The sequence below is a fragment of the Pristiophorus japonicus genome, chromosome 11, assembly GCF_044704955.1.
Source record: "Pristiophorus japonicus isolate sPriJap1 chromosome 11, sPriJap1.hap1, whole genome shotgun sequence".
Classification (NCBI taxonomy): domain Eukaryota; kingdom Metazoa; phylum Chordata; class Chondrichthyes; family Pristiophoridae; genus Pristiophorus; species Pristiophorus japonicus.
In genome coordinates this window covers 1,474,915-1,499,637 of record NC_091987.1, presented here as the reverse complement: position 1 = coordinate 1,499,637, position 24,723 = coordinate 1,474,915, and the positions used below count along the sequence as shown (strand labels likewise).

Below are 24,723 nucleotides of genomic sequence, written 5' to 3'. Positions count from 1 at the left end.
TTTGAACCCACAACCTTCTGACAGTGCTACCAACAGCTAAGACTTACGTGGGACTTAACTATTGGTCCTCTGAATACAGAAAATACAGCCATGTGTGTTGGGCTAAAACTCATGTAAAACTCGACCTGAAACAGAATGATACAGCGCCAAAGGAGGCCATTTGGCCCACCTTGCCTGTGCTGGCTCTTTGGTAGAACTGTCCCAATTAGTTCCACTCCCACGCTCTTTCCTTATAGACCTGTATTTGTTTCCTGTCAAGTATTTATCTAATTCTATTTTGAATGTCACAATTGAATCTGCTTCCACTACCCTTTCAGGCCGTGCGTTCCAGATCACAACTCACTGTGTAAAAATGTTTTCCTCGTGTCTCTTCTTGATATTTTGCCGATCACCTTAAATCTGTGCCCTCTGTTCCCTCTGGAAACAGCTTCTCCTTATGTACTCTTGCAATATCGTTCATGATTTTGAACATCTCTATCAAATCTCCTCTTAACATTCTCTGCTCTAAGGGAAACAACCCTCGCTTCTCCACATAACCAGATGCTTGGGTATATTTTCCGAGTTCTCAACCGCTACATATTGGAAAGTTGTGGCATTAGTGGGGGAGGTGAGGAGGGGAGGAAGGGGTGGGTGGGAGGGGAGAGATCCCTCACCATTAGAAATTCCCTCACTATTGTGTCTGTAATGACACATTGTGAATGATATGTTCTGATGGTAATGGGAGAGCCAGAATAATCACTGCAAAATGCAGACCGACTGCATTTTTGCAGAGATGCAAATTCAATGACCTTTCTTTTAGCTTCTCAAGGCACAGAGCCTCATTCTCTTCTGCCAAAACTGGCCACTGCTGCAGGATCATCTTAGAGAACAAAGATAATCCCCAGCTTCTTTTTTCCACCAACAAATATCTCCTTATATCCCTCTCCCCTGCCCCTTCCACCCTCACTTCCAAAACCAGTCCAAGGAGTTTACTGAGTTCTTTATCACTAAGATTGAGACCATCCTTCAGCTGTCTCTGCTGCTTCCCCATCTGCTTGCCTGCTTTCCCCCAGATCCCCATTGCCCAAGCCTTGGTCTTGTGTTTTTCCTCTAGTTTTTCTCCCATCTCCTCTCATGCCCTGTCTGTGCAAGCTCATCTCCTCTATGAAACCCACCTCCTGCTCCCTTGATCCTATTCCCACTAAACTGCTGAGCACCTCACTTCCCTTTCTAGACACCATCCCAGCTGACATTCTAAATAGCTTCCTCTCCTCAGGTTCTGTCCCTTTCATCCCCCTCAACTACTCTAACCTTGCAAACCACCACCCCAACTCCAAACTCCCTATCCTCCATAAAGTCCTTGAACTTGCTGTTGCCTCCCTAATCTGTGCCCATCCTTCTCGCAACTCCCTGTTTGAATCTCTCCAATCACGTTTCACCCCCGCACTGAAATGGCCATAATCAGTCACAATGAGCATGCTCTGTGATTGTAACTGTAATGTTTGCACCAGTGAGTATTCCCATAGATTTGTAGAGCTGTTGCATTGGGAGTGGCTTAGCCAGTCACATAATGTTCACCAGACTCAATAAAACCCCAGCCAGTTGGGTTCAGGGGATCAACGATGAGGCAAGTGGTTATGAGTCTAGTGGATAAACTGTAATGTGTAGTGTGATTGTTAAACCTTTGCTAATAAACCAACTAGTTCTCAATTGCAATGTGTTGCTATGAATTCTTAAGCAAAGAACCCATGAAGCAAATATATTACAGTAACAATGGTGCATATTCCCTCCTCACACTCATCAATCTCTCTGCAGCTTTTGATACAGTTGGCCACACCCTCCTTCTCCAATGCCTCTACTCCATTTTCTAGATGAGTGGACTGCCCTTGCTTTGATTCCACTCTTACCTATGTGATCGTAAATGACTAAGTTGTTATCATTTAGCCCAAAATTAATTCTTTGCTTTTCTCTGTATGGCGTCCAGTTTTCACATACTCTCCCCAACCTGCGAGAGATCATATTCCTGTTTGACGTGAAAGTCCCAACAATGTAACAGTCTGCAAATGCCTTCATAACAACTGCACGCTCAGCAGAGAATCTAACAGTACAACGTCACTGAGACTGAATGTTTAAAAGACACAATGAGTATCACATACAGCACGGAGGCACATCCGAGTATGGAAAACTAGCTGGGAATCCAGGTCCATTCAGGTAGATGGTCATTGAAGAGACAAAACTCACAGCAGACCGCTTTGCCCTGGTGCTTGTGGTTTCTGCTGGGGGGAAAGAAGAGTTTTACTATAAGTTACAAGGCAGAGGAGGGTAGGGTAGAAATAACTGTGAGCTATGCTCCCATATCAATGCTTAATGTGCTTACATCAAATTCCTCCCTATAATGATTTAATATCGACAGTAACCCATTAAAATAGCAAAGAGGGGAACTTGGTGCGAATACCGCAAGCTTTTTTTTTAATGACAATATCCACAACTGCAAGTTGTACTCTGTTACGGCATTAACGGAATTGGGTGGAACTTTCAACTTCAGCAGGAACGTACAATGGGCGCTAGCGAGTAGGTTGCCCATTATACACCCTGCCCGATTTCCTTTCCATTGACTTCATGGAAAATTGGGTGGGGTGTATAACAGGCAGCCAATCGACTGCCACCGCCTCATGCTCCCGCTAAAGCTGATAGTTTCTCTCTCCCCATTAATTCATCGTGCAAGAACATCTTGCAAGACAACTCATTCCTTTTGGTTCTTACATATTCTTTTGATCATCAAGATGGGGACTGTCAGGTCTGGGGGAAAGTAATGCTTTCTTGTGTTGGTCTGCCCTCTTGAGCATCCCTGATTATAATCACTCAACCATCGGTGGCCGTACCTTCAGCTGCCTGGGCCCCAAGCTCTGGAACTCCCTGCCTAAACCTCTCCACCTCTCTACCTCTCTTTCCTCCTTCATGATGCTCCTTAAAACCTACCTCTTTGACCAAGCTTTTGGTCATCTGTTCTAATTTCTCCTTATCTGACTTGGTGTCAAATTTATTTTTTTAAATCTTATAACCCTCCTGGGAAGCGACTTGGGATGTTTTACTACTTTAAAGGAGCTATATTAATACAAATAGTTGTTTTTGGTCACCCAACGTTAGCACCAAGCGCTCAAGATCAATCAGAGCATATTCATTCTCTCTAATCTGCCCCAACAAAATGCCTCAACTCCAAATACAGAAAAAACACTCCGAGCTAAACCTTTTCCATTACCCATGTCAACCACTCGGAGGGCTTGTGGGTGAGATTGCCAATTTAGTAGCATGTTAGGGCGAGCTCATGCTCACTCACAACAGTTACCTGTTTTTAAGTTCAGCTCTGTGGCAATGCTCTCTTGTTCACAGGATCTGGAGATGACGCTGACAGTGTACTCAGTCCCAGGCTCCAATCCCGACATGGTGAATGACAGCTCCAGGGTTTCTGTTTCTTTCACAACGCTGTCATTCTTTAACAATTGGACAATAAATATCTGCTCTTCATAGTTATCTGTTGTCCACGTGATGTGAAAGCTCTTGGCAGTGATATTGTAAACTGTCAAGTTGATAATGGGAGATGGAGTTGCTGAAAAGATAAATGGTCAATCATTAGAGGAAAGCGCATGGTATCCATGTCAGGAGACAAATGCTTTGGGAGGATAACTTTAACAAGTAATAATGACACGAGTATTGTAAAGTATGACAACAATTTGTCTTTCCAGAATAAAATCTGATGATAGTAACTTGAGTTGCGAGCTCAGCGCTAATTACATGGCCGCCCAAACAGACACATGATGCTTTGAGTGGTGAATTTTGCAATGGAGACCATGATATAAAACTACACTGGCAATTCGTAATCGATTATTTTATACAGAAACGTTTTCTGATTTGGTCGCTGTAATGAAAGCAAGCTAGTCAGTGTTAATAAGAACATAAGAAATAGGAGCAGGAGTAGGCCATTTGGCCCCTCGAGCCTGCTCCGCCATTCAATAAGATCATGGCTGATCTGATCATGGACTCAGCTCCACTTCCCTGCCCGCTCCCCATAACCTTTGACTCCCTTATCGCTCAAAAATCTGTCTACCTCCACCTTAAATATAATCAATGACCCAGCCTCCACAGCTCTCTGGGGCAGAGAATTCCACAGATTTACAAACCTCTGAGAGAATACATTTCTCCTCATCTCAGTTTTAAATGGGCGGCTCCTTTTTCTACTATCGGCTTGAACCTCCATTTTTGTGCTTATCGCCCAAAAATGGGCGTTATTTCCGGCATGGGCGTAAAAAAAGGGTTTTCAGATCACCGGCTTCTCGCCTATTCTCAAAACTTCTAATTTCCATTTTTGACAATGGGCGTTACTGCGTGCGCTATCAAATGGGCGGTAGCGTTACATTTTTTTGACCTTCTACCGTAAAGTGTGGCCGTCCTTAGCAACGGCATGGCAACGCTCCATTCCCACGATTCTGGAGGTTAAGGATCATCATGACATGGGGAAAGTAACACTCAGCGATAGGTTTTCTAAAAATGCCCATCAGTTTCCATTTTGTGCCAAAATGGGTGATATATGGGCGCTATACGTCATTTCAGCGGTAAATTGGATGTTAAGTGGGCGTTAAGCGTGCAAAAAAATGGAGGTTCTAGCCCTATGTCCCCTAGTTTTAGTTTCCCCTATGAGTGGAAATATCCTCTCTGCATCCACCTTGTGGAACCCCCTCATTATCTTATAAGTTTCAATAAGATCATCTCTCATTCTTCTGAACTCCAATGTGTATAGGCCCAACCTACTCAACCTATTCTCATAAGCCAACCCCCTCATCTCCGGAGTCAACCTAGTGAACCTTCTCCGAACAGAACCTTCTCCAATGCAAGTATACCCTTCCTTAAATACGGAAACCAAAACTGTACGCAGTACTCCAGGTGTGGCCTCACCAATACACTGTATAGTTGTAGCAGGACTTCTCTGCTTTTATACTCTATCCCCCTTGCAATAAAGGCCAACATTCCATTTGCCTTCCTGATTACTTTTTGTGTTTCATGCACAAGGACCCCCAGGTCCCTCTGTACTGCAGCACTTTGCAATGTTTCTCCATTTAAATTACAATTTGCTTTTCTATTATTTCTATCAAAGTGAATAATCTCACATTTTCCCACATTATACTCCATCTGCCAAATTTTTGCCCAATCACTTAGCCTGTCTATATCCCGTTGAAGATTTTTTGTGTCCTCCTCACAATTTGCTTTCCCACCCATCTTTGTATCATCAGCAAACTTGGCCACATTACACTCGGTCCCTTCATCCAAGTCATTAACATAAAGATTGTAAATAGTTGAGGACCCAGCACCGATCCCTGCGGCACCTCACTAGTCACTGTTTGCCAACCGGAAAATGACCCATTTATCCCGACTCCCTGTTTTCTGTTAGTTAGCCAATCATCTATCCATGCTAATATATTACCCCCAACCCCGTGAGCTTTTATCTTGTACAGTAACCTCTTACGTGGCACCTTATCGAATATCTTCTGGAAATCCAAATACACCACATCCACTGATTCCCCCTTATCCATCCTGCTCGTTACATCCTTAAAGAACTCCAGCAAATTTGTCAAACATGATTTCCCTTTCATAAAACCATGTTTAGACATGATTCAATACAATAATTTCCTGTAATTCTAAAGGTGCTGTTTCATAATGCTGTACCCTTTGGGGCTGGTGACCTTATTAACATGAGCCTTAACAGTGTAGTATAACACTACCTGTGTTGCCCTGACCCCCCCACACTACCAAGAGATGGTTCCATATTGGGTCAGTCTCACTATAATTGTAGTAGGCACAATGCCCACCCTCTACTTCCCTTTTACTGTCAATGTAGACAGTGTCATTGCAACACTTCAAAAGTATTTCATTGGCTGCAAAGTGTTTTACAGGACGTCCTGAGGTCATGAAAGGTGCTATTTAACTCCAACCTTTCTTTTCTTGCAGCATTGGTCTATTTTCTTCTGATTAAAAGAGTTGACTATTCGACTCTGCAGCTGTAGATGCGTTTGTCGGTAGGTTCGTGATTTTTCTGTTATGTGCTACATTTTTCTTGCAGAATGTGATTTGTTGGGAACATTATAATTGGGGAGAACAGGTTTGTAAAGTGCATTCTGCAATTGGGGATAGTAGAAAAGAGTCTATCTGATTAAAGTTAAACACGGAGACAGAAACATTTATATGTCAAGTATAATTGCTTCAAGTGTGTTGTGCCCTGTGGCTGATTTCATTGCACTACAGCATCCCATGTGAAATGTAAGTTAAGAAACAAGAAGCCTGTTGAAGATGACTGAGGTTAACAAAAAGCTTTTATTTTGCTGCGGCATTTAAGGAGCACCTGGTGAATGAGTTCAGTGCTGATTTAATCTGCGCAAAGTCAGATCACTCAGAGGAGAGTTCCAAAGGGGAATTCGGAGTAAGTATAGGGGCTCAGGGTCAGATGTCGGGGACAAGGATGGAGATCCTGAGGTTGCGTCACAAGGTCAGGATCATGACCTGGGTGAGACTTTGGGCTGGATTTTCGGGTTTGCCGTTTTCGGGGCGAAAACGGAGACGGGGCAGGAAAGTACCGCCCGGGTAAGGTTTGCGCTGAGTGGAGAAATGTTTGCCATCTGGGCCCAGCGCCGGGGCGTAGTGCAAAGGGAGGCGTTGTACGACTTTCGCGGCACAAAAATGGGAACCTTGCCAACTAAAGTGCGGGGCCGGGAGTGCTCCAAGAGAGACCTTGGGAGGGGGAAAAAAAGAAGAAAAAAATCACAAAAACATTCCAAAAACATTCCAAAAACATTGCCCACACCAGCACAACACAAATCGCTACAAAAATATAAAAGAATAAACACTGGAACTTACCTTTTTTGCAGTTTATCTACCTCACTGCCGTCAGCAGGGCCGGACTGCTCTGTTTTCCCTGGCGGTCATCACGGGGTGCGATTCGGGGCGTATGGGTCGGGTGCGAGAAGTGGCCACATCTTAAGTGTCAGCGTGGCTCAGTGGGTAGCACTCTTACCTCTGAGTTAGAAGGTTGTGGGTTCATGTCCCACGCCAGAGACTTGAGGAGTTTTGAGTCAGGCAGTTTATGTTAACTTATATAATGGAAAGATCTGTCACTATTTGCCAATAACTCTGTAATTGCAAGCCCACAGCCACCAGATGGTGCTGTGATAGGTTCCACCCCCTACTTTGTTTTTTCACCTGATTTTAAGGTTTTTTTTCCCAGTTTCAGGTGTATATTTTGCCGATTTTGGGGGCAGCAGGTCACCCCCTTCTCACCTGGCCCGTTTGCAGCTCCAACATTTTCTGGACACTGGATTGGTGTTGTGGTTACCTCCAGAGCCCCCTGCTTCCCCTCTCCTCCATACATCCTCATTATCAGTAGTTGGCCCTTGAACTTACCACCTCTAGGCTAGATTTTCGGGTCCTTTGCGCTCCGGGTTTTGACCCTCCGCGGCGAGAAATGGGGTGGTGAGGTTTTTTGTGTCCGGTCACAATTCTCCGGTCGGGTTTTGCTTCTAAGCACCGCCGGGGAGAGCAGCGCCGGGTGTGCAACAACTCTCATTGTCACAGGAACATGGGCAGGATGTGAACATCATATGGTTTAATGTATAGATAAATAAGCAACTCTAGGGCTATGAAGTATTCTTGGTGGCCCATCTACTAGAAATATCTTCCTTTGTTGAATCAGTGTGGGCGAAATTGGGTTATGCCCCGTTTGGGGGCGGTAACTGAGGGGAGGTGGGACTCCGTGTGCCCGGCGCGGAAGTCTCACCCGTACGCAAAATTGCAGTTAGCGCCCCTCACCGGAATTGGAGTGTAATGTCGTGCACTCCATTCCCTTAGGGGCAGGTTCATGGGCGCTACTCGGGCGGGTTCGGCAGTACTGACGCGATTCAATGCCCCTCCCCTTCCGTCTGAACTCTGCACGGTCATTTCAAGGGCTCCACTGAGCCTCCAGGGCTACGTGGTGCTGTGGCCGCAGGCCGGCATCGAGACGGAATGCCAGGCTGCACGATGGCGGCCTGGACCGTGTGACAGCAGAGCAGAACAGGTTGACCAGTGAGTTGGCCGAAGAAATGAAATGGAGGCGCATGACGCAGTGCACTTCCCCTTTAACTTGCACCCCCCAAGCTGAGATCGGCCCGGTTCGTGACCCACAAAGCTGGCGCTGACATCGCGGGGCGATGGCCAATTTCCACCACAGGACGGAAAGGGGTCGGTTTGGGGAGAAAAGGGGTCACCGCGTAGGCGATGATGTCATCGGCGGAGGCGTGGCAGCCCGGTGCGCTATCAGCGGGATGCGCCACTATTGCGGAACCCAATACTTCTTGGTGGTGTTTTTCAAATGTGCAACCTGGTTCTATTTATTTCCCAATGAAGAAAAATTACTTTATATTCTCATAAACAGAAGAGGCCATGTCAGCCATGGCTCAGTGGGTAGCACTCTTGCCTCTGAGTCAGAAGGTTGTGAGTTCATGTCCCACTCCAGAGACTCGAGCACATAAATCTGGGCTGACACTCCAGTGCAGTTGTTGAGGGAGTGCTGCCACTGTCAAAGGTCAAACCGAGGCCCTGTCTGCTCTCTCACCTGGACAAAAAAAGTTCAATGGCACTATTTCCAAGAAGAGCATGGGAATTCTCGCCAGTGTCCTGGGCCAATATTTATCCCTCAATCAACAAAAAAAACGATTATCTGGTCATTATCACATTCCTGTTTGAGGGAGCTTGCTGCGTGCAAATTGACTGCCGCATTCCTACATTACAACAGCGACTACACGTCACAAAACTCTTGGGGACGCCGTGAAGTCATGAAAGGCGCTATAGAAATAAGTATTTTTTTCTTTTTACTTAATAGCATAACTGGTGATGTTTGAAAACTATTACCATTTGTCTAGAAACAGGGGGTAACGTTCATCTTGAGCGGTACGGACACAGAACGGGCGATAACCAATCGACAGCCCGTCTGCTTTATATTTAGACAAGAAAATCAGGCCGAGTGTAAAATAAGCTGCATATTCGCTATCACCCATACTGCACTGCTGCCCGGGATGAATTCCCCTCACCCATATTCTCCAACAGTTCATTCTTCAGCATTGAAGTAGTTTAAGGAGTACATGGTCCCTGACCTTGCCACCTGATTTTAGCTTCTTACTGGATCAAAGGTCTAGCCCTAACTCTCTTCAAAACTGATTGAAATTATTTGAACTATGGATTACACGAGTCCCAATATTTTCCAAAGCAACTCCTTGGTGAACTGGAATGCTGAGAACACACATGGCAATATGCTGGACAGCATTCCATTGTTAAACTCTGCTTCACCTCATTAATCCTCCCAGTCAACACTCAATAAATTATCTGGAACTACAAAGCAAAATATTGAAATACTGACAAAATATTGAGTTATCACATACAGCATGGAGGCATTTCTGTATATGCAAAGCCTATTGGGAATCCAGAAGTGTTGGGGTAGATGGTCATTGTGGAGACAACCCCAGTACTTGACTGTCTTGGGTTGGATGTATAACTGAGAGCAGTCATGATGGTTTCTGTCAAAAATAAACAAATAGGCAAATTTATTACAGGTTACATTGACAGTCTAAAAGGAAGCCTGATATCAAAACCCTCTGGCCAGTGATATAAGAAACTAAGAAATTTTGGGCCGTATATTACGGTCTCTCCGGATGCGTACAATGTGTGCACGCACCTTAAGAGGCCTCTCAAATACTGGAAATGCTCTGGTGACTGCACCATAGCAACATCGTTTGTGAAGACGTTTCCCCGTTGGTTATATCTAGAAAAGTCATAAACCCATAACTACAATTCTTCCAAAAATACCAGAGGAAATTTTAATGAACGCATTTAGTTGAGGGGCTCACTTCCACTCATCTGGGTCTGCCAAGGAGTGGATCCAGAGATCTGACCCAAGAAGTCATCATCCCTCATCATACTGGACCTGGAAAGTAAGTGTTCCCCAAACACAGGATCTTGAATGAAACACAGTTCTCACTTGAGAAGACTGATTCCATTTTATTTATCATATCTGCAGTTCCCTGATTCTGTACAATATCTCTTTTGTAATTGGATATAATACTTGAAAAGGAATAATGTGCAGGGCTACAGGGAACGAGCATGGGTGTGGGATGAATTGGCCAGCTCTTTCAAAAAAGCTGGCAGGGGCACGAACAGATGAACTGCCTCTTTCTGTGCTGTAAGATTCTACGGTTCTTCCCAAATTATATCTTCAAGTGACGGAACTTTAAATAAGTCCTGGTGTCTAAAGGTATTTTGTTAATCTGTTGGATTGTGGAGCACTCTATTTCAACCTTTTAGAAACTTTCTAGCAAAGTCACAGGACTCGAAGGTACAAAAACAAACTGTCCAGTCAGAGAACATTGATCAGAACAATATCCAACAGGAGCACTACAAATAAGAAAAATTCATTTGAAACAAAATATTTACTAATTCCGTTTCTATGAATGGTCATACCAGATGAAAAATGTTGAATATCAAACACAGACAGCTTTGATTCTTCAATCCATAAATGTTTATATCTTAACAGTATAATCTGTACTATTACCTGTTTTTACACTCAGCTCTGCGGCAGTGCTCTCATCTTCACAGGCTCTGGAGATGACGCTCACGGTGTACTCGGTCTCAGGCTCCAATCCGGACACGGTCCACTCCAGCTCCAGGGTCTCGTTTTCATTTACGATGCTATCATTCTGTAACACCTGCACAATAAATATCTGCTCTTCATAGGTGTCTGTTGTCCATGTTAGGTGGAAGCTGCCAGTGGTCATGTTGGAAGCAGTCAAGTTTATAACTGGGGAAGGAGCTATTGAAGACACAAGTTATAAAAAACAATTAGCCAACACAAAACAGCTACATAGTTACCTGAATGCGGGCACTGGGAGAGTAATACAATCGCGTAATCATACCACCAGCTTTGTTAATTTATGTTACAATAATAATTATTCTTGCTTAAACAACTTTCAGTATTGATAAGTACATGAAGGGTTTTGATAGAGTAGATAGAGAGAAAGTTATTTCCACTACCAGGAGAATTGGAACCAAAGGACAGAGATTTAAGATAATTGGCAAAAGAACCAGGGAGGAGATGAGGAGAAATGTTTTTACAGAGCGAGTTCTGACAATCTGGCATGCAAGTTCAATAACTTAAAAGGGAATTTGGATATATACTTGAATTTGTGGTAGAATGTGGTTAGTCATCTTTATGACTGAACCAATCAGAAATGCCATTACAAAGATATTTCAAGAGATTTGATTGGCTCCTGGTGACATGATTCTGAGATCTGGTTTGTTGAATGGACAGGGTAAAGAGAGAGTGGGCTCAGGAATCTGATCCAATAAAGTGCTGGGATGCAAGTGGTCTCTGGTTCTCTGACCTAATTGGTGAAAAGGATTCTACAACTTTACAACATACAATATTACATTCACACAAATATTTACCAATTTTGATAGATTGTGGTAGACTCCAAGATACAGTTGTCATCGATACCCATGCATTGGATCTGCTGAATTTCCATTTTACAAGATTATGGGGTTGGATTTCTCCAGGGGTTCTCCTAATTGTCTGCCATCACTATGGCGGAAAATCCGTGGAAATTTTGTAGAAATGGCTCAAAAGGCGTTTGCGACTTTCATCCGGAGTTTCCGGATATCTTCCATTGAATTACGGTGGAAAATCAAGAGAAGCCTGTGGAAATTCAACCCGTATTTGAGTAGGGCATACAGCCCCTTTTGTTGTGTGAAGGGTGACTGGCATTCATTTCATAGAATGATAGAATCTTACAGCATAGAAGGAGGCCAGTCAGCCCATCATGCCTATGTCGGCTCTTTGAAAGAGCTATCCAATTAGTCCCACTCCCCTGCTCTTTCCCATAGACCTGCAATTTCATTTCCTTTTCAAATATATATCCAATTCCCCATTGAAAGTTATGATTCAATCTGCTTCTATCACTCTTTCACATAGTACACTTCACAGGATATATCTAGCAATACAGTACCAGTGAGACTGAAGATACAATGACTATTACATACAGCATGGAGGTACTTCTGCATAAGGGAAGCCAGGTGGGAATCTGGAACTGTTCAGGTAGATGGCCACTGTAGAGATAAATCTGCTTCCGGACTGAATTGGGCTATGTGTAGAAGCTGATCCGGCAAAGATGGTGCCTATTAAGAATTAACAGATAGCTGTAACTTGTTAGTAACAAGGCTGACAAGTAATCATAGCTTTAAGGGGCTATACACCATGCGCTAAACACTACTAGGCAATCACATGCAACTTCTTTATAGTGATTAATAACATCATTGCAGCACAAATCAGATTTGCCGTATTTATTTGGAATATATTTAATTTTTATTAATATTTGCAAGAGATATAGGGCAATAAAGATTGTCCTGCAAAGAGTAGAGCATTTACAAGTCTGTTCCCCAGGATGAGAAATTGAGACCTTGCAAGGTTAACTATATCTGGCAATTTTAAAGACTATGTACATAGGCAAAACGTAATAGAAATAGTAGCATAAATGTTTGATTATATATCATAAGTCAGGATGATACCATATTCCTCAGAGACCATCCTGTCTATGTCAAGAAACACTTTATAATCTGTTAGATTAGACTACACTTCCACCATTGTCAGAGGTATTAGAAGGTCCACTTCTGCCAAAGACATAAACATATCTGCAGAAACATTAATTAGAACAAAGTCAAATTGAAGAACCAAACAGCAAAGTCACTGAGAGTGAGATCTTCCTTGGGAACACAACCGATGATGAGCTTTTGCTCATCTGCTTTGAAAGTCAAAACAGATCACCTCGTTCACAACCCACAGATACTATCACTCTACGTTCACATAAGAACAAAAGAACATAAGAAATAGGAGCAGGAGTAGGTCATTTGGCCCCTCAAGCCTGCTCCGCCATTCAATATCATGGCTGATCTGATCATGGACTCAGCTCCACTTCCCTGCCTGCTCCCCATAACCCTTGACTCCCTTATCGCTCAAAAATCTGTCTTTGTCCATCTTAAATATATTCAATGACCCAGCCTTCACAGCTCGCTGGGACAGATTCCAAAGATTCACACCCCTCTGAGAGATGAAATTCCTCCTCATTTCCATTTTCAATGGCCGACCCCTTATTCTGAAACTATGCCCCCTAGTCCCCACAAGGGGAAGCATCCTCTCTGCGTCTATCTTGTCAACCCCTGTCAAAATCTTATACTTTGATCACCTCTCATTTCTCTAAATTCCAACGATTATAAGCCTAACCTGCTCAAACTTGACTCTGGATCAGTTTCTATCGAGTGGAGGGTAGCCAATGTAACCCCACTTTTTAAAAAAGAAGGGAGAGAGAAAACAGGGAATTATAGACATAGAAACATAGAAACATAGAAAATAGGTGCAGGAGTAGGCCATTCGGCCCTTCTAGCCTGCACCGCCATTCAATGAGTTCATGGCTGAACATGCAACTTCAGTACCCCATTCCTGCTTTCTCACCATACCCCTTGATTCCCCTAGTAGTAAGGACTTCATCTAACTCCTTTTTGAATATATTTAGTGAATTGGCCTCAACAACTTTCTGTGGTAGAGAATTCCACAGGTTCACCACTCTCTGGGTGAAGAAATTCCTCCTCATCTCGGTCCTAAATGGCTTCCCCCTTATCCTTAGACTGTGTCCCCTGGTTCTGGACTTCCCCAACATTGGGAACATTCTTCCTGCATCTAACCTGTCTAACCCCGTCAGAATTTTAAACGTTTCTATGAGGTCCCCTCTCATTCTTCTGAACTCCAGTGAATACAAGCCCAGTTGATCCAGTCTTTCTTGATAGGTCAGTCCCGCCATCCCGGGAATCAGTCTGGTGAACCTTCGCTGCACTCCCTCAATAGCAAGAATGTCCTTCCTCAGGTTAGGAGACCAAAACTGTACACAATACTCCAGGTGTGGCCTCACCAAGGCCCTGTACAATTGTAGCAACACCTCCCTGCCCTTGTACTCAAATCCCCTCGCTATGAAGGCCAACATGCCATTTGCTTTCTTAACCGCCTGCTGTACCTGCATGCCAACCTTCAATGACTGATGTACCATGACACCCAGGCCTCGTTGCACCTCTCCTTTTCCTAATCTGTCACCATTCAGATAATAGTCTGTCTCTCTGTTTTTACCATCAAAGTGGATAACCTCACATTTATCCACATTATACTTCATCTGCCATGCATTTGCCCACTCACTTAACCTATCCAAGTCGCTCTGCAGCCTCATAGAATCCTCCTTGCAGCTCACACTGCCACCCAACTTAGTGTCATCCGCAAATTTGGAGATACTACATTTAATCCCCTCGTCTAAATCATTAATGTACAGTGTAAACAGCTGGGGCCCCAGCACAGAACCTTGCGGTACCCCACTAGTCACTGCCTGCCATTCTGAAAAGTCCCCATTTACTCCTACTCTTTGCTTCCTGTCTGACAACCAGTTCTCAATCCATGTCAGCACACTACCCCTAATCCCATGTGCTTTAACTTTACACATTAATCTCTTGTGTGGGACCTTGTCGAAAGCCTTCTGAAAGTCCAAATATACCACATCAACTGGTTCTCCCTTGTCCACTCTACTGGAAACATCCTCAAAAAATTCCAGAAGATTTGTCAAGCATGATTTCCCTTTCACAAATCCATGCTGACTTGGACCTATCATATTACCTCTTTCCAAATGCACTGCGATGACATCCTTAATAATTGATTCCATCATTTTACCCACGACCGATGTCAGGCTGACCGGTCTGTAATTCCCTGTTTTCTCACTCCCTCCTTTTTTAAAAAGTGGGGTTACATTGGCTATCCTCCACTCCATAGGAACTGATCCAGAGTCAATGGAATGTTGGAAAATGACTGTCAATGCATCCACTATTTCCAAGGCCACCTCCTTAAGTACTCTGGGATATAGTCCATCAGGCCCTGGGGATTTATCGGCCTTCAATCCCATCAATTTCCCCAACACAATTTCCTGACTAATAAGGATTTCCCTCAGTTCCTCCTCCTTACTAGACCCTCCGACCCCTTTTATATCCGGAAGGTTGTTTGTGTCCTCCTCAGTGAATACCGAACCAAAGTACTTGTTCAATTGGTCCGCCATTTCTTTGTTCCCCGTTATGACTTCCCCTGATTCTGACTGCAGGTGACCTACGTTTGTCTTTATTAACTTTTTTCTCTTTACATATCTATAGAAACTTTTCAATCCGTCTTAATGTTCCCTGCAAGCTTCTTCTCGTACTCCATTTTCCCTGCCCTAATCAAACCCTTTGTCCTCCTCTGCTGAGTTCTAAATTTCTCCCAGTCCCCGGGTTCGCTGCTATTTCTGGCCAATTTGTATGCCACTTCCTTGGCTTTTATACTATCCTTGATTTCCCTTGATAGCCACGGTTGAGCCACCTTCCCTTTTTTATTTTTACGCCAGACAGGAATGTACAATTGTTGTAGTTCATCCATGCGGTCTCTAAATGTCTGCCATTGCCCATCCACTGTCAACCCCTTAAGTATCATTCGCCAATCTATCCTAGCCAATTCACGCCTCATACCTTCAAAGTTACCCTTCTTTAAGTTCTGGACCATGGTCTCTGAATTAACTGTCTCATTCTCCATCCTAATGCAGAATTCCACCATATTATGGTCACTCTTCCCCAAGGGGCCTCGCACAACGAGATTGCTAATTAATCCTCTCTCATTACACAACACCCAGTCTAAGATGGCCTCCCCCCTAGTTGGTTCCTCGACATATTGGTCTAAAAAACCATCCCTTATGCACTCCAGGAAATCCTCCTCTCCCGTATTGCTTCCAGTTTGGTTCACCCAATCTATGTGCATATTAAAGTCACCCATTATAACTGCTGCACTTTTATTGCACGCACCCCTAATTTCATGTTTGATGCCCTCCCCAACATCACTACTACTGTTTGGAGGTCTGTACACAACTCCCACTAACGTTTTTTGTCCTTTGGTATTCTGCAGCTCTACCCATATAGATTCCACATCATCCAAGCTAATGTCCTTCCGAACTATTGCCTTAATTTGCTCCTTAACCAGCAATGCTACCCCACCTCCTTTTCCTTTTATTCTATCTTTCCTGAATGTTGAATACCCCTGGATGTTGAGTTCCCAGCCCTGATCATCCTGGAGCCACGTCTCCGTAATCCCAATCACATCATATTTGTTAACATCTATTTGCACAGTTAATTCATCCACTTTATTGCGGATACTCCTTGCATTAAGACACAAAGCCTTCAGGCTTGTTCTTTTAACACCCTTTGTCCTTTTAGAATTTTGCTGTACAGTGGCCCTTTTTGTTCTTTGCCTTGGGTTTCTCTGCCCTCCACTTTTCCTCATCTCCTTTCTGTCTTTTGCTTTTGCCTCCTTTTTGTTTCCCTCTGTCTCCCTGCATTGGTTCCCATCCCCCTGCCATATTAGTTTAAATCCTCCCCAACAGCACTAGCAAACACTCCCCCTAGGACATTGGTTCCGGTCCTGCCCAGGTGCAGACCGTCCGGTTTGTACTGGTCCCACCTCCCCCAGAACCTACCATGCCACCAAGAGCCCTTTCATGCGGTCTACAGCGGGGCGGGGGCCTGATTGGCCCGATGTCAGTGTCCGCCTCCCTGTCCTCCTCTTCCTCTCTCTGGTGAGGTGGACTGTCATGCTCATCAGGCATTTCCTTAAATGTTTGCCACTGCTCATCGACCATCTTACCCTTTAATCTATGTTCCCAGTCTACTTTAGCCAACTCTGCCTTTATACCTTTGTAATTGCCTTTATTTAACTTCAGGACACTAGTTTGAGACCTAGTTTTCGCACCCTCAAACTGAAGTTGAAATTCTACCATTCTATGATCACTCTTCCCCAGAGGATCCTTTACTATGAGATTATGAATTAATCCAGTCTCATTACACATTGCCAGATCTAAAATAGTCTGCTCCCTGGTTGGTTCCACAACGTATTATTCTAAGAAACCATCCTCAAGGCTAACTTACATAAGAACATAAGAATTAGGAACAGGAGTAGGCCATCTAGCCCCTCGAGCCTGCTCCGCCATTCAACAAGACCATGGCTGATCTGGCCGTGGACTCAGCTCCACTTACCCACCCGCTCCCCGTAACCATTAATTCCCTTATTGGTTAAAAATCTATCTATCTGTGACTTGAATACATTCAATGAGCTAGCCTCAACTGCTTCCTTGGGCAGAGAATTCCACAGATTCACAACCCTCTGGGAGAAGAAATTCCTTCTCAACTCGGTTTGCCAATTTAATTTGTCAAATTAAATTGGCAATTAACTTTGCCAATTTAATTTGTCCAATCAACGTGAAGATTAAAATCACCTATGATTATTGCCTTATCTTTCTTACAATACTCCATTATTTCTTGATTTTTACTCTGTGCTACAGTGTGGCTACTGTTAGAGCCCCTGTAGACTACTCCCACCAGTGACTTATTTCCCTTATTATTTCTTATCTCCACCCAAACTGATTTTGCATCATGATCTTCTGAGCCGATATCATTTCTCACCACTGCACTGATCTCACCCTTTATTAACAGAACTATCCCACCTCCTTTTCCTTTCTGCCTATTATTCTGAAAAGGCAAATACCCCTGAATATTCAGTTCCCTTGTAACCATGTCTTTGAAATGGCTCACAGATCATACCCATGTATTTCTATTTGTGTCGTCAACTCATCTATCTTGTTACGAATGCTGTGTGCATTCAGATAAAGAGCTTTTAATTTTGTCTTTTTACCACTTTTTCCCTACTTTGACCTCACTTTCTGATGTACTCTCATGTTTATACACTCTGTCCCTTCCTTTAGCACTCTGGTTATCATTACCCCTATCGCTACCTTGCACTATTGCCTTCACAGAGTACGATTACATATAGAGGTTATTAGAAATATTTCCCAGCCCTTGTACTATTACCTGTTTTTACACTCAGCTCTGCGGCAGTGCTCTCATCTTCACAGGCTCTGGAGATGACGCTGACAGTGTACTCGGTCTCAGGCTCCAATCCTAACACGGTCCACTCCAGCTCCAAGGTGGCTGTTTCATTCACGATGCTGTCATTCTTCAGCACCTGCACAATAAATGTCTGCTCTTCATAGTCCTCTGTTCTCCAAGTTACATGAAAACTGGTGCTGGTGACTTTGGAGACAGTCAGGTTGTTAACCGGAAAAGGAGCTGTTGAAAAAGTGAATTAAAGAAATGGTGAGTCAGCACGGCCCAGCTAAGTGGTCATCAACATGAGGGTGACATTACTTTGCATTTCCCCTTTCCACTCTCTGCTACCAAGAGCACCATTATCACTAAATACAAAATATATACTAAGAAAAATTTAAGGTCAGTGGCAGTAAGACTCGCTTAAAGAAATAAGAACAGAAGAACATAAGAAATAGAAGCAGGAGTCGGCCATACGGCCCCTCCGCCATTCAATAAGATCATGGTTGATCTGATCATGGACTCAGCTCCACTTCCCTGCCCACTCCCCATAACCCCTTATCCCCTTATCGTTTAAGAAACTGTCTATCTCTGTCAAATTTATTCAATGACCCAGCATCCACAGCTCTCTGAGGCAGTGAATTCCACAGATTTACAACCCTCGGAGAGAAGAAATTTCTCCTCATCTCAGTTTTAAATGGGCAGCCCCTTATTCTAAGATCATGCCCCCTAGTTCTAGTCTCCCCCATCAGTGGAAACATCCTCTCTGCATCCACTTGGTCAAGCCCCCACATAATCTTATAAGTTTCGATAAGATCACCTCTCATTCTTCTGAATTCCAATGAGTAGAGGCCCAACCTACTCAAGTTTTCCTCAAAAGTTAACCCCCTCATCCCCGGAATCAGCCTACTGAACCTTCTCTGAACTGCCTCCAAAGCAAGTATATCCTTTTGTAAATATGGAAACCAAAACTGCATGCAGTATTCCAGGTGTGGCCTCACCACTATCCTGTACAGCTGTAGCAAGACTTCCCTGCTTTTATACTCCATCCCCCTTTGCAATAAAGGCCAAGATACCATTGGCCTTCCTGTTCACTTGCTGTACCTGCATACTATCCTTTTGTGTTTCATGCACAAGTACCCCCAGGTCCCACTGTACTGCAGCACTTTGCAATCTTTTTCCATTTAAATAATAACTTGCCCTTTGATTTGTTTTCTGCCAAAGTGCATGACCTTACACTTTCCAACTCCATCTGCCAAATGTTTGACCACTCACTTAGCCTGTCCATGTCCTTTTGCAGATTTTTTATGTCCTCCTCACACATTGCTTTTCCCCCCATCTTTGTATCATCAGCAAACTTGGCTCTGTTACACTCAGTCCCTTCCTCCAAGTCATTAATATAGATTGTAAATAGTTGGGGTCCCAGCACTGATCCCTGCGGCAACTCACTCGTTATTGATTGCCAATCAGAGCATTTATCCTGACTCTCTGTTTTCTGTTACTTAGCCAATCCTCTATCCATGCTAATATATTACCCCCAACCCCATGAACTTTTATTTTGTGCAGTAACCTTTTATGTGGCACCTTGTCAAATGCCTTCTGGAAATCCAAATACACCACATCCACTGGTTCCCCTTTATCCACCCTGTTCATTACATCCTCAAAGAATTCCAGCAAATTTGTCAAACATGACTCCCCCTTCATAAATCCACGCTGACTCTGCCTGACCGAATTTTGCTTTTCCAAATGTCCTGCTACTGTTTCTTTAATAATGGACTCCAACATTTTCCCAACCACAGATGTTAGGCTAACTGGTCTATAGTTTCCTGATTTTTGTCTGCCTCCTTTTTTAAATAGGGGCGTTACATTTGCAGTTTTCCAATCTGCTGGGACCTCCCCAGAATCTAGGGAATTTTGGTAAATTTACAACCAATGCATCCACAATCCCTGCCGCTACTTCTCTTAAGACCCTAGGATACAAGCCATCAGGTCCAGGTATGTCAAATAAACCTTTGCTTCTTCTAATGGGAAGAAATGAATGCCAATTGATTGCCAATCCACATACATGATTGATTTAACTCATTGAAACATATAAGATTCGGCAGGGGGAATTGACAGGGTAGATGCGAATAGGTTGTTTCCCCTTGTGGGGTAATCTAGAACTAGGGGACATAGTCTCAGGAGAAGGGGTCAGCCATTTAAGACTGAGATGAGGAGGAATTTGTTCACTCAGTGGGGTGTAAATATTTGGAATTCTCTGCCTCAAGTGCTGTGGATGTTCAGTCCACAGTATATTCAAGGCTGAGGTAGATTTTTGGATGCTAGCACAATTAAGGGATATGGGGATCGGGCAGGAAAGTGGAGTTGAGGGCGAAGATCGGTCATGATCTTTTTGAATGGCGGAGCAGGCTCGAAGGGCCGTACGGCCTACTCCTGCTCCTAATTCTTATATTCTTATGTTCTTACATCTAAAGGGCCATTATATGCCCAGATAACTGGCAGTATTTCTCACCCTTGTAATATTACCTGTTTTTACATTCAGCTCCCTGGCAATGCTCTCTTGGTCACAGGCTCTCGACATGACGCTCACAGTGTACTCTGTCCCAGGCTCCAATCCTGGTGCTGTCCATTCCATTTCTTGTGTCTCTGTCTCATTCACTGTGATTTTGTTCCTTAGCACCTGCACAATAAATATCTGCTCTTCACTGGTATCTGTTGTCCACGTCACTTGAAAGCTTCTGCCGGTGACCTTGGAAACAGTCAAATTGACAACTGGGGACGGAACTGTTGAAAAAATGAGTTAAACAAATATTACGTCAGCACCACACATCTTCAAGTTGGGAGCATGAGGAGCATGGTGCGTTATGAAGGTACCTTTATCATGTTCAGGCATTGTTATATGAAATTCTAGTAATACGTAGTTAGTTATTTGGGGAGTTAACTAGTCTGAATGGCATCCTTCTGTGCAGAAATTGCTAGGGTTTTATGATTCATTGCAGAGTAATTTTCCGTGGCAATAACTATGATGTCAGCCATGTCTCAGTGGGTAGCACTCTCGCCTCCAAGTCAGAAGGTTGTAAATTCAAGTCCAACTCCAGAGACTTGAGCATAACTCCACAGGCTGACACTCCCAGTGCAGTATTTAGGGAGTGCTGCAGTGTTGGAGATGCTGTCTTTCGGATGAGACCTTACACCAAGGCCCTCTCAGGTCCTGAGCAGGGGAGTTATCCCTCGTGTCCTAGTCGATATTTATCCTCAATCAACATAACAAAAACAGATTATCTGGTCATTATCACATTGTTGTTTGTAGGAGCTTGCAGTGTGCAAATTGACTGCTTTGTTTCCTACATTACAACAGTGACTACACTTCAAAACTAGAGCAGGGGAGTTAGCCCTGGTGTCCTCGCCGACATTTATCCCTCAACCAACATCAGTAATCACAGATTATCTGTTCATTATCTCATTGCTGTTTGTGTGACTTTGCTGTGTGCAAATTGGTTGCCGCGTTTCTCACATTACAACAGTGAATCCACTTCATAAAATACTTCATTGGGTGTAAAGTATTTTAGGAGGTCCCAAGGTCGTGAAAGGCGCTATATAAATGCAAGTCTTCCTTTTTCTCTTTTATATAAAGGAAGAAAGTTACGTGTGACTTGGTATGCAGGATTTGATGCTGTGACAGCGGTTGGTTCAAAATTCTCAACGCCAGTGTTAGACATACAGCCATGGTGATGGACTGAGCAAACAGTTGGGTAAATCAGGGGAATAGTCTCCAAGCTGCTGTTGGACTTGCTCAGGAATGGCAGAGGGACCAGGTTACACATTTGTGCTCTTGAAAACAACACCAAAAAAAAGAAAATGAAGCTGGTTATTGTTTAGACAAGTTTGAGTAGGTCCAAAAATTCCTGGATCCAACTCTGCCCCCAGAAGGTGGGGCGATAAGATTTGCGACTCTCTTTGTGCCCCATGTTGACCAAGTTCCAAATCCCAGAGATGAGATCATTTACGTAGTCAAAGTGGCCAGGTTCCACCTCTAAAAGGTGCAACAGAGGCATCAAAGAGATGCCAGAGGTCAGAGTGACGTCTTGCCGCTCCAACAGGTATACCTATACCTGGGGTTGAGACCATTTCCCTTCCTTCCCCTAGCCCACCCAGCCAAACTTCCTCCAAGGTTCACCTCTGCCCTAGCCCTGACCTCGCATCTTTCTCCAGTTTCTCTCTCATCTCCCCTCATGACCTCTCCGTGCTTATCTTGTCCATTGACCCTATTCCCACCAAAATGCTGACCACCCAACTTCCTTTTGTGGCTCCCATGTTAACTGCTATTATTAGCGGTTCTCTCTCCTCGGATACTGTCACCCTCCCCCTCAAATCTGCCGTCATCACCCCTCTCCTCACAAACACAACCCTCAACCCCTCCGTCCTTGCAAACTACAGCCCCATCTACAACCTCCCTTTCCTCTCCAAGGTCCTTGAACGTGTTGTCACTTCCCAAATTTATGCCCACCTTTCCCGCAACTCCATTTTTGAATCCCTCCAATCAGATTTCCCTCCCTGCCACAGTACCAAAACGGCTCTCGTCAATGTCACAAATGGCATCGTTTAAGACTGTGACAAAGGTAAACTATCCCTCCTCATCCTTCTTGACTTTTCTGCAGCCTCTGACACGATTGACCACATAATCTTCCTCCAACGCCTCTCCACCGTCGTCCAGCTGGATGGGACTGCACCCACCTGGTTCCATTTTTATCTATTTAATCGTAGCCAGAGAATCACCTGCAATGGCGTCTCTTCCCAGTCCTGCATCATTACCTCTGGTGTCCCCTCAGGATCTATCCTTGGCCCACTCCTATTTCTCATTTACATGCTGCCCCTTGGTGACATCATCCGAAAACACAGCGTCAGTTTCCACATGTACCCTGATGACACCCAGCTCTACCTCACCACCACTTCTCTCAACTCCCCCACCGTCTCTAAATTGTCAGACTGCTTGTCCCACATCCAGAACTAGATGACCAATTAAATGTTGGCAAGACTGAAGCCATTATTTTCATTTCCCCCTCACAAACTCTGTTCCCTAGCCACTGACTCCATCCCTCTCCCTAACATTTGTCTGAGGCTGAACCACACTGTTCACAAACTTGATGCCATATTACTCCCTGAAATGAGCTAATGACCACATATCCGCAGCATAACTAAGACTGCCTATTTCCACCTCCATAACATTGCTCGTTGGCTCCTCTGCCTCAGCTCATCCACTGTTGAAACCCTCATCCATGCCATTGTTACCTCTAGGTTTGACTAATCCAATGCACTCCTGGCTGGCCTCCCACATTCTACTCTGCGTAAACTTGAGGTCATCCAAAACTCGGCTACCCATGTCCTAACTCGCACCAAGTCCCGTTCACCATCACCCCTGTGCTCAACCTACATTGGCTCCCAGTTAATCAGCGCCTCAATTTCAAAGTTCTCAACCTTGTTTTCAAATCCCTCCATGGCCTTGCCCCTCCCTATTGCTGTAATCTCCTCCAGCCCCACAACTCCCTGAGATATCTGCGCTCCTCTAATTCTGCCCTCTTAAGCATCCCTGATTATAATCACTCAACCATTGGTAGCCGTGCCTTTAGCTGCCTAGGCCCTAAGCTCTGGAATTCCCTCCCTAAACCTTTCTGTTTCTCTACCTGCCTTTCTCTCTTTAATACACTCCTTAAAATCTACCAAGCTTTTGATCATCTGTCCTAATTTTGCCTTATGTGGCTCAGTGTCAAATTATTTGTCTTATAGTACTCCTGTGAAGCACCTTGGGACAGTTTAGTACGTTAAAGGCGCTATATAAATACAAGTTGTTGTTAAAGGGCCAAAGGAAAATGGCGCCATATTTTATTGGTTACAAATCAGAGGGCAAAGGATCAGAACTTAAAATATAACCAGTCTTACTGGGGTCGATTACTGTCTTTCTAGCAATCTTTGAGATCTACATCAGACTCGCTACAGCACCTTTGGTTCCTCTGATCAGGCATTGATCCTGTTGGGCTTTATCATGAATTTCTGGGGTAGCCAAGATGCCCTGAAATACACCCCCAATGCCGGCACCTTAAATGGGCCCTATTTTTTAGGTGGGAAAAATGTTCAACTGACTCAAGTAGGAGCCTCTTAATATATGATAACATGTCCTATGACATCAATAGGACCCCAATGGCATTTTTACAGTGTCTTGAGCAGGGCACCCATCTTGGGCGCATTTCTCAGTATAACCTGATGGGGAAGGAGAGGAAGCGCTTCAAGGTACAGAACTCTCCTTAGTGGTGCCAGGAGGAGCTTGAATGATTTTTCTTCATCATTCACGGGGTGTGGTCGTCGCTGGTAAGGCAAGCATTCATTGCCCATCCCTAATTGCCTTCGAGAAGATGAGCTAACTTCTTGAATACAACTGAGTGTCTCGCTCGGCCATTTCAGAGGGCTGTGGGGCGGGAGTCACATATAGGCCAGACCGGGTAAGGGTGGCAGATTTCCTTCCCTGCAGGACAATAGTGAACCAGATGGGTTCTTACAACAATCCGATAGTTTCATGGTAACCATTACTGATACTAGTTTTTTTATTCCAGATTTATTTAATTTATTTAATTTAAATTCAATGGTGGGATCTGAGCTCATGTCTCCAGATGTCTCTAGTCGTCCAGGCTTCTGGATTACAAG

At 44.1% G+C, this 24,723-nt stretch overlaps 1 protein-coding gene across 6 annotated transcripts in view; it reads right to left on the bottom strand.

Annotated features, from left to right (window-relative positions):
• LOC139275958 (uromodulin-like 1) overlaps nucleotides 1-24,723 on the bottom strand; it is a 425,626-nt gene that overhangs the window by 46,250 nt on the left and 354,653 nt on the right. For 5 of the 6 annotated variants that reach the window (XM_070893210.1, XM_070893209.1, XM_070893214.1 and 2 more), the window contains 7 exons: nucleotides 20,554-20,811; nucleotides 18,013-18,270; nucleotides 12,088-12,222; nucleotides 10,604-10,861; nucleotides 9,438-9,572; nucleotides 3,326-3,586; nucleotides 2,136-2,255 (listed from right to left, as the gene is read on the bottom strand). In XM_070893210.1, coding sequence (XP_070749311.1) covers nucleotides 2,136-2,255; nucleotides 3,326-3,586; nucleotides 9,438-9,572; nucleotides 10,604-10,861; nucleotides 12,088-12,222; nucleotides 18,013-18,270; nucleotides 20,554-20,811 — 1,425 coding nt within the window. The remainder of the gene's footprint in view (nucleotides 1-2,135; nucleotides 2,256-3,325; nucleotides 3,587-9,437; nucleotides 9,573-10,603; nucleotides 10,862-12,087; nucleotides 12,223-18,012; nucleotides 18,271-20,553; nucleotides 20,812-24,723) is intronic. The other variant, XM_070893213.1, reaches the window with a different exon arrangement.